This window comes from Octopus sinensis, linkage group LG2 (genome assembly GCF_006345805.1).
Source record: "Octopus sinensis linkage group LG2, ASM634580v1, whole genome shotgun sequence".
NCBI lineage: Eukaryota > Metazoa > Mollusca > Cephalopoda > Octopoda > Octopodidae > Octopus > Octopus sinensis.
In genome coordinates, this window is record NC_042998.1 from 178,442,341 (window position 1) to 178,458,512 (window position 16,172).

The window sequence follows — 16,172 nt, forward strand, 5'->3', positions numbered from 1 at the left end:
CCTCAATACTAATGTCTTGCAAATAGAAATCAAACCTAATTTTTCAGAAATCAAACCTAATTTAGAAATCATTGTTCACACTTTTAATAACTCTAGACTAAAACTTTTCAGAAGGGCTTGAACATCACAACTTCTTTTATGTCAATAAATAGAATCTCAGGTTCCATATTTATGTAAATAACAATAATTATTAACAATAACTACTCTTATTATCCTCATCATGTTATTGAATGACTTTTGTTAGTTTTTCAATAATAGAAACAAAAGGGTATTCATGAGAAGATTCAATTAGCTGGCTGACAGATTAAGCTAGAGGTAGTGTCCATTTTACTAAATATATCCTCTCCTAAGAGGATATATTTAGTAATATTACTTTTATGACAACATAGTAGTTGTTATTTAACCCAAGGTTAACCTATATGAGCTGACTCACAATCAAAAGCATTCCAAGTGTAATGTAATCACTCCATTGTTTTAGGAGTATATTGGACAAGACAGAAGAATGTGATTTGAGGGAGATTTAGCAGCTATTTGGAGCAGATCAACTGATCATGTAGAAACTTCCTTGTTTGCTCAATTTCTGTATAACCAGTGTAGTTATGTAGAAGCTTTGGGGACGAACATAAGTATTTAAAACATTTTGCCATTCCAGAACAGCATTCATTTGACCTTCACTGATAGTAGCTTTATGAAGTTATACTCTAAAATATAAAACGTGCGTGTGTGTTTGAAATGCTACTTGTCTACTTACACTAAATAACAGTATGGCCTTTGTTTAGGAATATCAGACAGGAATACAAAAGAGAAAATACAACAGTTTGACTATTTATTTGTTCCACCCATCTATCCTGATAAAAACATTTTCTTTTTTGCTCAAATTTTCACAAGACCGCATTAAATAATTTGACACGGCTGTCTTTAAATCAAGGGGGACAAAGTAGCTGGCTTGATATAGAATAGCAAACACTTCTCAGACAGTCCACTTGGTGACTGATCTGTCCCTACCACCACACCACACCACAAAACACTGTGGCATAATTATTTCTTTTACATAAGCTTGAATCTTGATTTATAGAGCAAGGGTAAACTGGATTTGAAACATTTCTGCTATTCCAAAGGACATTTACAACATAGCCATGTAATCAGATACCTGTCACAACTAAGGATTTCTTTAATAGCTATAGCTGCCTCAGATTCATAAATTTTGAGGAAGTAAGAAGTCATGTTATTTAAACCTCTCCTAGAGCTTTAATAATTTAAGTGAAATGGTTCCAAATGGAAATTAAGTTACAGCCTTAATTACTGAAAATCTTAGTACCACAAAACTATTTAACAATGATATTTTAAGGTTATAAAATCACCCTTTTCCTATTTGGTATTATATATTTTAAAAAATGAATGGAATATCAAATGCACTTTAATAATAATAATAAAAAAAAGACTAAAGGACATAAAAAGGTGGGGGAACACATTGAGTGCACAGTGCAACACCAACTATAATAAGGTCAGATTCATACCTGTCTGTCTGAAGTATAAGCTTCATCATCACTATGGTCAGTTGTAGAATTTGGACCTAAAAACAAAAGCAGTAAAAGAATAAGATATTGAAAAATTGACATTATTTTCAAATCATTTTAAAATATATAACTTCAGTTTATTGTTATTATATAGAAAAACACAGGAAATAGTTTTATTTCATATAATCTTTCAATATTTCTCTCTCTCTCTCTCTCTCTCTCTCTGAAAGTTAGCATCAATGAATTATATTTCAATATTATTGGACATCACTGAGGTTAACTTTGCTTTGCCTCTCTCGAGAGCTAATAAAATAAGTCAAGCACTGAGGTTGTTTAAATCAACAATAATCCTCATTACAATTTTGTGGATCTGTGCCAAAAAGTCTTTACTGCATTATCTTTTGAATGTTCGGCAAAGATTCAAACACCAACACACTACAAACTTTAGCTCACAGCCATGATGTTTCTTCTCTCTCTCTCTCTCTCTCTCTCTCTCTCTCTCTTATCTACTGCTGCTACAGTGGTCTCTGCTCCTCTGAGCTACATAACTGCATGTCTCCTACAATTGGGCCTATCTGACACACTTGTCTCTCCTCTTTCACTCTGATTGCATCTTATCACCCAGATCCCACATGAAACACACTTTCTTCCTGGAATGCAGCCCTCTGGAACTTCCTCTCTGCTCATTTTCCCTCCCAAACTGAATATGAACCACATACAACCTGTAACGATTATGGGCACCATCTCTTCCCTCTCTACTAACTTATAAATACATTTGAAAAAAAAATATAACCATTAAGCCAGTGGGTTGAAAAGTAAAGTCAACACAAGATTGGAACTTGAAATTGAGAATAAAGAAACCAAATATAGAAAAGCCTTTCACTTGTACTAAAGAACTGCCGTCACATCAGAATATATAAATAAATATATTTCTTTGTACATATTCACTGCCTTTGGGTCTGTAGTTTGATAGTTTAATTATTCAGCTATTGCATTTCTTACATATGAAAACAGAGATGAGAGTGGTGGGGGAGAAAGAAAATATACAGTTTTAACAAGAAAATTAATCCCCCTACATTTCGTAGTCTGGCCTAAGGGGGGCAGATACATGAGAGGGACAGAGAGAGAGGGGGAAAGGAGAGAGAGAGAGAGAGAGAGAGAGAGGCTATAAAAGAGACATGGTGAGAAATTTGGGTTAGAAATGGAGGAAAAAAAGGGGAGCAAATGGCAGGGATGAGAAAGGGAAAGAGAACAAAAAAGAAGAAATGTGAAGGATACAAAAAGCATAGTGAACACTACAATGAAGAAAAGAGGGCACAAGTCCCACAAGGTTCCCACACTTTCTGAACAGCAACCTCACCGCCTTGAAAGAACTAAAAAAAAAAGGACACAGCTGCTGACCTCCCTTTTATGACCAATTAATTAAAACCCGAGATGCACGTGTGAATAAATGGCTATGTAGACCTGGATTTAAAGGTGCAGGTATATACAAACAAAAGATATCCATCGACATCAGCCCACGAAACAGTAAAGACCAAGCATGCAACGCCACCAACTTCAAAGAAAGGAAAATAGTAATTGATTTACAGTTTGTGTATGTGTGAGAGTGGTTGTAAGTGTTACAATTTCATGTAAACATGTATGTATGTACATACACCTATATGTGTATGTATGTATACTCTTTTACTCTTTTACTTGTTTCAGTCATTTGACTGCGGCCATGCTGGAGCACCGCCTTTAATTGAGCAACTTGACCCCAGGACTTATTCTTTTGTAAGCCCAGTACTCTTTTACCGAACCGCTAAGTAACGGGGACATAAACACACCAACATCGGTTGTCAAGCAATGCTAGGGGGACAAACACAGACACAGAAACACACACACGCATATATATATATATATATATATATATATATATATATACACGACGGGCTTCTTTTTCAGTTTCCGTCTACCAAATCCACTCACAAGGCTTTGGTCGGCCCGAGGCAATAGTAGAAGACACTTGCCCAAGGTGCCACGCAGTGGGACTGAACCCGGAACCATGTGGTTGGTAAACAAGCTACTTACCACACAGCCACTCCTGCACCTGACAGAAGTGGTTCAGAATAGGTGGGTGGTTCTAAAAATTCAATGCGGTGCAGTGCAGGTAGTATATCGAGTAGCTGTTTATAATGTCACTGCAGTCAAATTTGACAAAACAAAGCTAAAAACATTACCACCACTGCCACCTCCACGACAATTACAGCTCCTAACACAATGTTACAATTATAGTTGTTGCAATTACAGCCGCCACCATTAATTTAACAACCTCATTATCATAACACCAAAGGAGTCTCTATGCAGTCAGTTGACCTGCTAGAGGTAGCAGCTGAATTTCCTCCAATGACACTCTACTATCTTAAAATAGGAAGAACACATTGGACAATGAAGTCTCTTAAGTACAAGAAAAAAGGGACTATCAAAGTTAACATGCTTCTGACCTAGATTATTACTATCAGTAAAGTTTTGGCTGTTTCCATGTCCATAACACCATCACTATCACTGACAAAACATTACTAACACAAAGTCATGGTAGAGATTCACCATCTCCACCATGATTCTAGCTAAAGCCATCACTTCTATCACCACCACCATCATCTGCATCAACAAAAAGTATGTGTCCCACCTGAGACCTATATAACCTGTACTGATGTCAATAGGTGAAACTAGTCAAGTAAACATCCTATGGGAGAGGGTAAGGAGGATGGGATTGGATGGTTAGTTAATAACCAGTATTTATGTCATGGTTCTGTAATTTGGTGACTTCCATTCTTTTTTCCAGAGAGGTCAATAAAATAAGGACCTATAGCTACTACTTGTCAGGTCATGTGAATATTTTAATCACTCTCTTCTCAAAACCCTCAGAAGAATATTTATAAACACATACACAGCATTCAAAAAGCAAGTTTTTACATGGAAATCCAGCCAGCCAGCCACAAAAATAGAAGCTAAATTCCTCTCAAATTATATTCAGTCATCCTAAAAGAAAGATACATTAAACAATGTAATCCTAAATAAGCTATGTCTGAAAAAAAGATAGGATGGTTACCATGGGTTTGCTTAATCAGGGTTGATTTTGTAGCTAAATAACCAAAACAATATACAAACCCATCAGAATTTATATAGCTTACATGTAATATTATTTTGAAGTTATAGCACATTTGAGAGAAATGGATGATTATGATTTTGTTTCAGTTGGATCTTACTCAGTCAGAACCATTTATGCTATCTCATTACTTTAATTTTTTTCCAACAGACACCAACAGAATAAGGGTTTAGTTCCAAGAAAACTGAGTGTATCATTTCAAATCTTGGAGACATTTCACTTCTCTTATATGGTGGAATAAAGAACATTATCCAAATTGTCTTACTTGACAATTCTTATTCTTACACTGATAGTTTTTATTTGGAGTTACTACCTTCCTAAATGGGGAATCTACAGTGTGCCTTCTCATACACTTCACATACATATATATACATATAAACAGATAGACAGATACATATGCAGGGGGTGATGGGTAAGTTGTTGCCATTTTATGTTTTTAATTTTGTGCATGCACATTGTTTGTTTTTGATTTTTGTCAACTACACTGTATAGTAGGGTCAGTTGGGCACCGTCTGTGAGACAAACAGCACCATGATGCAATTAACTCTGCCAGAAATTTGGAAATGACATGCTGTACTGCTTGGCATTCATGCCAGAAGCTCCAATGCAAACAGATGATGAACACACAGAATAACTGTTAGCTTTCCGTGTCCCCAAAACATGTACCAAGAGAGATAAATATCAAACATCCAGTCAACATCATGGTGTTTGGAGTATGTGATGTTATGCCTCCATTCATCTTCTCACACAGCCTCATACTCAACATGGAGGCCTACATCAAGTGCCTGCTGGTAGACCCTGTGTCTGGCAACAGGACTCTGCACCATGCTGTACAAGCAGGAGAAGCCAGTCAAGGCTGTCAGACAACTTTTGCTACAGCATCATCCCTAGCATCTGGCCACCTAACTCTCCAGACTGCAACCTCCTTGATTATTATGTGTGGGGTGCAGTTGAATAAGAGACCAACAAAACTTCTTGTAACACCAAAGATGGACTGAAGGCAAGGATTATAGCAGCATTAACCAACTTAAACTAGGAGACTGTCCAGAAGAGTTGCAGAAGATTCCAAAGTTGTCTGGAGACCGTGGTTGAAGCCAAGGGTGTTTTACTTAATAAATTTACTCTTTAGTATATCAAGATATTTTTATGTAATTTTGGTAAATATATCTGTTAAAATGAGATATCAGTGTTATTTTTAACTTTTGCCATAACATAGCAATTGGATACTGTTCCCTTTCCATCTCTATATACTTAAACCATAAAATTCTTAGGTTTTATGATCATCTTTCAGAAGGTAATATGAAACCACTACAGTGTACTTTTACTGACACTCAGCGCCAGTGTCAAGCCATATTATCAAGAAGTATAAATGCAATTCCAAAAAATAAGTATCTCTTTTGGTTTCTTAAAAGGTATTGTAATAATTATTATTTGTGAGTGTACATATATGAGTGAACTAAATGCAAAACTAAGAAGGTGGGAGTTCTGAACAAGAACTGATTTGGACTGTAGGAATCTGTCCAATCCCTGCCAGCATAGAAAAACAGAGGTAAAAATTGATGATATACTCTGCAATTTAGCATTAAGTTTTCTTTAATTAATATTTTATGCACAGGCTCACACACACACGCACGCACATATAGAGTAAGAGGAAACTCTTCAGCCTTGCCAGGCACAAGACAACCTCTTTAGAGCTGGTGCAATAATAAAATGTATGCTGTGTGTTTTGTAAACTGGTTTGTAATATGAAGGTCATCCAGCCGTAGAAACCATGCCATAAATGGAATATATGAGCAAGATATAACATCCAGCAATACATATAATGTGAGAGGGCAGTATCTTAAAAATTTTTTTAATTAAAAAAAAAATGATATTCTTTTAATATCCTTTTGATCCACACTAGAATGGGGAAAAGGCGCCAAGATTATTATGGCCTGATAGTTAGAGTGCTGCACTTACAATCGTGGTGTGTTGTGCTCTTGAGCAAAACACTTCAATCATTTTGACATTTGTCATGTGGAACCTCATGCACCTGTTCAGGCAATGTTGATTTGATGGAAGGAGTGAGCTAATGCATGGCACATATATTTGATCACTATAAACAAATCATTTGTGCAGGTCGTCCAGCAAAAGCTGAATGTTCATACATTGTTTTTGATGGGAGAGTCCATCATCATTATTACTATTATTATGTAAGGTGGCAAGACGGCAGAATTGTTAGCACACCAGGCAAAATTCTTGGCAGTATTTCATCCAACTTTACATTCTGAGTTCAAAATCTGCCATGGTTGACTTTGCCTTTCATCCTTTCAGAGGTCAATAAAATAAGTACTGGTCAAGCACTGAGGTTAATCTAATTGACTTACCTCTTGCTCAAACTTGTTGGCCTTGTGTCAAAATTTGAAACCAATATTAAAAGAATATTGGTAATGTTATAAGCTAAACTAACCAATGTAGAATGTGTAATATTTTTTTTTATACTGATAGTAATATCTTTATAGAAATAATGCTTTCACAAAGATACAACTTTTAAAAAATGAACAAGTCAGAAGTTAAATTCAGAAATGTGAATTATCAGGTTGGATGTTGTTAAACAAGAGTTTTCAACTAGGTTTCCATTAGAGCCATAAGCAAAATAAAGCATTTCTATTGATAAAATATCTAGTCTGGATGAATATATTACTATCTTGATTTTAACTGATTTATGAGATTTTTTTAGATATATCATAATTTTATCCTTCCTGAAAATTTTTCTTCAGAAATATGATAAATATAGCATATGATCTTTGCTCCAGGGAATGTTAATTGCCTCAAATAAAACTGAGCTTTTCATCCAATGAAAAGTGGATTGTATCCAAGTCACTGAACATTTATTTTTCTAGTTAAAATATTATCATCTCTCTCAGTAATTATAGAACTGTTCAATAGTAAAAACAGAAAATTGAATTACTTTTTTTTCCCTCAATACATTTATAATCTGAGAAAACACTTCTGCGGAATTTAAACAATTTTAGAACATAAGCATGATAGTACATAAAAAAATATATTACAAAGAGCATACATTTTAATTTAATGCCACCTATCTCTCTTGCTTCACTTATTAATCTCAGTTCTAGAAAATGTTCCTTGAATGTTGCGTATATGTATGCAATGAGTGCACTAATGAAATTAAACTGTGCCAAGGAAGGAAAACTCTACATGGGCATACAACCTGCTAGAAATAGCCATCAAATCTCTTCTCATATACAACTGTTTTAAATATGAAAAGTATACACTGGATAATGTAGTCTTAGATACACTGTCCCTGGAAAAAATTCTCATGGAAGAAATGCCTTTTAATGTAGAGGTGCTCATTCAGAGGACTCAGGCAAAACAGAGACATCAACATTTATGCAGAAAGTTAAGTTGGTTTATTTGAAACAGTTTTATGCATGTATGTGTGTGTGTGTGTATATATATTACACACACACACACACACATTATATATATATATATATATATATATATATATACACATATATATTGTAGCATTAAGACATACATTAAATTAACCTAACATTTTCAGGTTGACATTCACTATTAATCCATCCAAACAATCTTTTGCTCATGGGCAAATGTGAATAACATGTAATCTTTGCATTCATATAAATCAGTAAATTTTCGGTAAATTTTCTTCTTTCCCTTTAAGCTTAAATAATGTTTAAAGTATATATTCCAGTTCTCTATTTTCTGCATCAAATTATTTTAAGATGAGATGTAGTAATTGTAGATAAGTACTGAGGAAGTCTGACATCAGTAAGAAATTTCAGAAGTAACTTCCTCAGTACATAATAATAGATATAGTGTAAAATATGATATAGTACAGTATAGCAATTCAAAATATGAATATAGGTTGCCATTAAAAGATAGCAGAAAGTAAACTGAATGGAGACAGATAAAAAATGTAAATCTGAAAAACAAATTTGAGGTGAACAGTAGAGGAGAAAAATGTTGTTTGTAGAAAAGACAAAAAGAAACATGCGGATCTGTGGAATAAGCTGCCGGACGAGATAGTGAAGATGCCGATGACTGCTCGGTTCAAAGTCTCTCTTGACCAGAAATGGCTTGAACTCTTTGCATGAACACCCTCCCTGTACATAACTCCATGTCCCCCTACATGGCCTTGCTTTTTGCTATTTGAGCCAAAAAATTAACTTAAGTGTTGTATTTGATTGGATTGCCTATGTTCAACCCACTGCAGGACAAAGGCCTCAGCATGTCTTTTCCACTGATGTAGTGGCTATGGATTTGAGCTTGAGATTATACTGGTTTGATGAGCCTACTCTGCCACACTGGCTTGACATAGCTTGGTAGGATGATGCAGTGTTTTTCTTCTTTTTTTTAAACTCCTACTCAGGGGTAATTAAGTTGATTATATCGACCGCAGTGCTCACCTGGTACTTATTTTATCGAGTCTGAAAGGATGAAAGGCAAAGTCGACCTTGATGGAATCCAAACTCAGAATTGTAAAGATGAACAAAATATTGCTAAGATATTTCACCCGGCATACTAATGATTCTACCAGCTTGCCTAAATATTAAGAAATGCAAAAGAAACATATCAGAGTGAAGGTTAAAATATCCCAGTTGCGGCTGTGGCTACAGTATAAACAAGACCCAAATTGGACAAGTTGGAGCAAAACTTTTACAAACCTGTCAATAGGCAAACATATACATGTACATTAAAAGTATCAGCTCCAAAACCTCACAGTCCCAGATCATCAGTTGTCACTATAAGCCATGGAGTAGGAAACAAACTCTGTGGTGTACCTCAGGAAAGATAGCTTAGGTGAGGACATACCTCTCCATGCCATTCAACAACTGGATACATTCAACGTAATACTTCAAGATCATAAAACATTCCTCAATTTTACTGTGGTGCTGTTGCTCACAACTATTAGATGGAATTGACAATTACAAAATTAAGTTTCTGACTACAAACTCAATGGCAGGAGATGGAACACTCACAATACTGCTTGTTGTCCTGTACTTCATCCAAATAATCAACTAGACTCTCAATTTACATCTGAACAAGCTATTGCATGGTTGATTAAAGGCTTATTAAGTATTTTCCAAAAATTAAATACTATTCAACAACAACATGTGTACACACACACACACAAATTTGGTATTATTGAAATGGTGATGCTTTGGGTTATTTCTAAGCCCATTTTCAGTTATGTGATTTGAATAAATAGATAAACAAAAGGAAGAAAGACATGATAGTTTTGATAGCAAGGTTGTCCCTTTGCATTCTGTGTCAACACATCATATCACTCTCTACCTCTCTCCCTTTCCTACAAGGCCCAAGCCAGGAGAAGTTTCAGAAGTTGGTCTATATGAAAATCTCCATTTGTCCCATATCTAAGGAGAGCCAGGAGGCAGAAAGCAATTTAGTTTAATTCAACTACAAATATTGCTAGGAACTTTCTATTTCTCATTAGGCACCACTTTCTGACTTTCACGCATACCACAAACTGACCAATGCATGTAATGTAGTTTGCTATTCTTGCTTCACTAACATCACTTCCAGCATTACATACCACATTTGAAAACATACATCAGTCCAGACTCCACCTCAGAAACTCACTTGCAATTACCAAAATAGAGCCACTTGCCTACTGAGAGGTTTTTGCTTTTCCAAGACAATAGTATTTTCATTTTCCAAGACCATAGTATATAAAGCTTCACTCACCACTAGATGGTATCCAGAGGAACTATAAAGGGGTTACCAACAACTTAAAGATGTCTTGCAAACAACGTCAAAAGCCCCACATACCGGAAGCCAGTAAGTGTATGGGGTCATCAGGAGAGAATGCGTGCCATTTCGGGGCCTACCTCTCGACAGCATCAATGTGCACCAGCCCTCCTTACTGATATGAGGCCCTGCTTGTTAGATCAGTTGGTTATAACCACCATCTACATTCCTTTACATTCATGTTTGTTGGTCAGATGCTTTAGTCTCCAAGCAGTAATAATGGTTGGCATAACAACACTATTATCTTTCTACTAACATTGACTGGTTCAAAGCTGTATTTAAAGGATTGCTATAGGTACACAAGTCCTGTCCCAATGAAAAACACAGAATGTGTGTGATGTAAACTGGTATTTTAGTATGAATTTTCATACTTTCTAATTAAATTTTGCATGCATATTAAACTAAATTTTATGTGTACATACACACACACACAGATGAGAAGAGAGATGGGAAAAAATTTACAAAAGTCAAATTAAAAACATAATTTGTAGACATACAAATTAGAACAATTTCCTCTAACCATGTTATGTTGTCTTCACTCACAAAACAGAGATCTAGAAAATTTTTCAACTAAACCTCAGGAAATTAATTTTAAAACATACAAAACCTTACTATTTGCTATGATTTAAGTAAATAAAAAAAAATCTTAGAAGCTAGTTAATTTGGTTTCGTTGCAAATAAACACCTTGTTTACTAGTAGCTGATTACTTATTATTTGACAAAGAATGTTAACGAGAGTTGTGATTACATGTTTAGCAGAAAGACAAAAAAAAAAAAGAAACCTCATACACATAGAGAAGTTGGTCACACACAGTTATCTACATTTTACATTCCAAAACAAAATAAAATGAAAGGAAAACAATCATTAATTACCTGTGTGTGTGGTCCAACTAGAGGTTTCACATGCATGATGTGTATATATATCAAAGGCTGTCTGTCAATAGTCAATGATGACTGCCCATGTTGTAAAGTCACAACTCTCCTCTACTGATGTTTCTTTAGAGCTACAGGTATCAATGTTCAATTTCCTCATATTACACCCAACCACATCTTTGTAACTCAGTTACTGGTTCACATAAAGGACCACTTTATTGCACTGTAGTGAATTTTTCACAAGGAGATAGCTAGTATAATCTTTGATAACTTGGATAGCAATCAATCCAGTATACTTTTGAGTTATTAAGAGTATCATATTATAATGCTTCCTGAAGATTTAAGTGTTACTGGCTAAATTTATACAAGTGGCAAGCAATCTCTGAATGAGCAGTAGAATACACAAACAGGCAAGAATAGGCGAGGACATACTGTTTCTATAACGATGGTAGTGGCTGGACAGTTTGACACATATCTGCTCATTTGACGTGTTGTCATGGAGTACATATTTGGTACTGGATGACTGTTAGCTCTCTTCAGTTTAACCAGCATCTTGACATGTTCTTTTTGTTCTATAGGATATCTAATAATCCTCCTCCTCACCAAACAAGCTCAGTATGGTTGCTGATTCAGTTGTCAACAGCCTGACTATATTCAGGTTGTATAGACTTACACATTTATTTGGAGTAGTTCTCTGGTTATCAGATCTTTGGCTTGACACTATCTGTCTGTCTGTATAGACAGCAGACAGACAGAAAGACAGAGATATATGTCTGTGCGTGTTGTTTGTTCCTTCTCGAGCCATGTCAGGCTCATAAGGGCGTTTTCCCATTTTCCCAGTTTCTTGGCGTATAGGTTCCCCACCTGGATGGGACGCCGGTCCATCGCAGGTGAGCTGCAAGATGCAGGAGGAGAGTGAGAGAAAGTTGTGGCGAAAGAGTCAGCAGAAGTTTCGCCATTACCTTCTGCTGGAGCCGCGTGGAGCTTAGGTGTTTCGCTCATAAACACACACATCGTCCGGTCTGAGATTCGAACCCGCGATCCCTCGACCGTGAGTCCGCTGCTCTAACCACTGGGCCATGTGCCTCCCCTGTGTGTGTTGCTGAAGTAGGTTCCTGTCCCACAGGCAGTTTTTGGCTTTTTCTATCTAATGGGTTTTTAACTCAATATTTATATGCTATTCCCTCTCTCTCTCTTTCGGAGAGGCACAAGCACCTACACGCACATATACACACACAGCAGTAACTTCCGCCTGTCGAATTCAATCACAAAGCTTCGGTCGGCTCGAGGCTATAGTGGAAGACACCTACCCAAAGTGCCATGCAGTGGGACTGAACCCGAAACCATATAGCTAGGAAGCAAGCTCCCTAACCACACAGCCATGCCCGCGCCTATTATTTATAGCTTTATAAAGGCAATGAGCTGGCAGAATCGTTAGCATGCTGGGCAAAATGCTTAGCAGCATTTTTTACAGCCTTACCTTCTGAGTTCAAAGTCTGCCAAAGTTCACTGTGCCTTTCCTCCTTTGGGGGTTAATAAAATAAATACCAGTTGAACACTGGGGTCAATGTAACCAACTAGGCCCCTCTCCCAAAATCTCAGGCCTTGAGCATATAGTAGAAAAGATTATTTATAGCTTTGTCTGCTTAGAGTTTCACTGATATAGAAAAGAATTGTGTGTGCGTGCATGCATGCGCATGTGTGCACGCACACACACAGCAATGCAGTCGCAGGCACAAATTGTTTAAATAAAGGATGACATACATACATTACAATCTGGTGTAGAAACTAAATGAATGAAAATAGAACTGGATATATGTTGCGGGGGTTAAAAGTATTAATAGGACGATTCAGCTTCGCATTACTCAGTTTCAGAGATGCAGATAACTGTCTAGTTCATCAGATATACAGGACTTGAGTGATAAGAAATAAAAATGACTTCTGAATTCAAGTCACGTGAATAAGGCGATGGAATAGCGAATGCAGATAATTTTATTTCTTTTATATATGGTACAGGAAACAGTCCAGCTGGTCTACAGTCTGTAGTATTTAACAATACAGCAACATCAGACTGGGACAGTAAGAGTATGTCTACTGTTTCACGTGACAAGGTAAGTAGTCTGATGGTGTCAGGTAACATTTGAATATATTAGCAACACCACATGGAAACTGGGTAGTGTGTTGTGTACAGCTGTTCTGTATGATGCATACTTAGCTGAGTGTTAGCATTGATAGATAACTCTGGTGGTATATGGAAGGGTAATAATCTTATCATGAGCACGCAGGGGTTGTTTACCCTGCAGTTGTGAATGGGCCAGCAAGAATTAAGGTAGTTTTTTTCCAGAATATCAGTAGTGAAAGGGTTGAAGTTCATTATTAGGGCATGTCATGGATAACAACTTTACAACAGATCAGTTTTCCCATTGACGGATATTACAGGCTGTTGCAGAATATGCAGTTTCTCAAAGAGGCAGAGTTGGCAATTATGAGCTTCAGGTGAGCAGAGAGAAGCCCTCTCAAGAATGCCTCACAAGTTGTTGGAGTCCTTCATCCTGAAATCTCCAGATGAAGTATGACAGAGTGGTAGAGTTTCTCAATACCTGCAACTGAAGGAATGCTTATGTTATGCAAACCTTCCCTTAAAATCATTGGTAGTCTAGTTTCTGACACACACACACACACACGCACACACACACACACGCACACACACACAAGAAGTAACTATTTTATGAATTTTTCATTTCTGATTGTAACTTTTGCTCCTTATATTTTTTATATCATTCCTCTACAAACATGTGGATTTGTTTCTGTGGTTCAATAAAATCATATTTAATTTGAAAATAGGAAGAAGTGCACAGGAGAAGTGGATAAACATCAGTATCCTTTACTTAGAGGATTATGCTTTTTACATACCATAAAGTGTAATGTGTTGAACCTTCAAGCAACATAAAAATATCTGCCCTTTTTCTAGCAGTGGGGGCAAGTAAAAAATGATAGAAAAACAGGAGACAATTCTTGTTTCAGATTGTAATGAAAATATTGCAAACATATTGTCACAGCAAACATTCTCATTAATTAGGTCATGATTTCACTTATTTTTTAGCCCTAATACACAACCAGTTTATAGAACACTAGCAAGAGGATGGTTTCAGAAGAGAAATGGAACATATTACCAAATGGAGTAAAATGTAAAAGATACAGAATGACTTGGTAATAGACTGTCGCAGTAACAGGGTATTTTAGGTTTATAACTCAGATAGTGAATACTCTTACACTGAAGAATACACATGCATACACACAAAAACATGTGCACATGTGTAGTGCACTAGAATTTGAAAACTACATTCTGTAATTTATATGGTTTGGTCTATGACAAAAGCAGTACCACCTTATTATTCATTCAATTTTATAACTTACCACTCTCTTATTTACATTAAACTAATTACCACAAAAATAAAATAGCAGGAATTTTCTTAAAGTAAATTATGACTTCAAAATTAATATGGTCAGGCGACCAGAATGGAAGAGTTGTGGTGACTTGTATACAGTTATTATTGTTGTTGCTGGGTAACCCCTATTAGTTCTGATAAAACACATAAATAACACAGAGAACATAGAACAAGTTAGCATTTTAGCTGTGGCCACTCTAACTTTACTGTGTTAAAATTAAAGCATTCAAATATGTGGTCCCTAATTTAAGTATGACAGGATGGACAGAGATTTGATTACTCCATTAAACAAGTTAGGGCCTAGTCCAGCTGCAATCATCATGTCTTTTTTCAGACATAGTGTATACATGATTACATTTAGCCAATGTGTCCTTCCTTTTTTCAGTGAGAAGGATGTGATTTGAGAGAGATTCGATTGCTATTTCTTGAAGGTTGAGAGACCAGAGTTCCACCATTAGCTCAAATTTTCCCTAGTTGAGTGTAATGGTGTAGGTATGGCTGTACTGTAATGAAGTTTGCTTTACAAATATGTAGTTCTGGGTTCCATCCCAAACTGCAGTACCTTAGGTAAGTCACTTCATTCATAACTCCAGTTTGACCAATACTTTGAGAGTAGAATATTAAAGATGGAAACAGTAAAACCCACCGTGTGTGTGTGTGTCTGAGAGAGAGAGAGAGGGGGAGAGAGAGAGAGAGAGAGAGATTATGAATGAATGCTACTGGCAACATATAATTCAGTACAACCAGGGTTACATATTTGGGTCATCAGTATTACAAGGTCAGAACGTTAGTATACATGGTTGGGTCATCTGCTAAGAATTGTAAGGATAATAACAAAACCTGTAAAAGGATAGACGAACTCAGCATAAGGTCAACAACTATCTTATAATAGCGCATAGTGATACAGAAATACTTATGATGGTGAGACTACTACATGTGATGAGCAGACTTTATGCTCTTTAGCTCTGATGAAGACAGTTTGTCTAAAAGAGACTCACTCCAAAGAAAAACCTGACAAGTCAAGCTAAAATAACCTTTCATCTGCAACCATTTGTAATATCCAATAATCTTAGTGGTTGCTTTAGTTTTTTGGTGATTCTGCATTTGACCAAGAAAGCTATGTGGTGCTGTAAACACCACATGTTCCTCTATAGATATTTTAGATTTTATCCATGCACAGATGTTGCTTGACAAAATAGTTGGTTCTCTTGTGTTTAACTGTATTAAAATCATGTGACGCCTGTTGGATACTTTATTCAGCTGGGCTAAAAAGTCATCTTAACTTTGCAGATCATTAACAAGCAATAGTCATATGCATCATGGGCAAAACAGCATAAGCAAGCTCAAGGTGTTCCCAGGAGCTCTGAGAGAAGATATCTCTTCTTCATA

General features: G+C 36.2%; 1 protein-coding gene across 7 annotated transcripts in view; it reads right to left on the reverse strand.

Annotated features, from left to right (window-relative positions):
* Positions 1-16,172, reverse strand: part of LOC115232591 (dematin) — a 170,425-nt gene that overhangs the window by 68,247 nt on the left and 86,006 nt on the right. For all 7 annotated transcript variants that reach the window (XM_029802558.2, XM_036500486.1, XM_029802557.2 and 4 more), the window contains one exon: positions 1,518-1,573. In XM_029802558.2, coding sequence (XP_029658418.1) covers positions 1,518-1,573 — 56 coding nt within the window. The remainder of the gene's footprint in view (positions 1-1,517; positions 1,574-16,172) is intronic.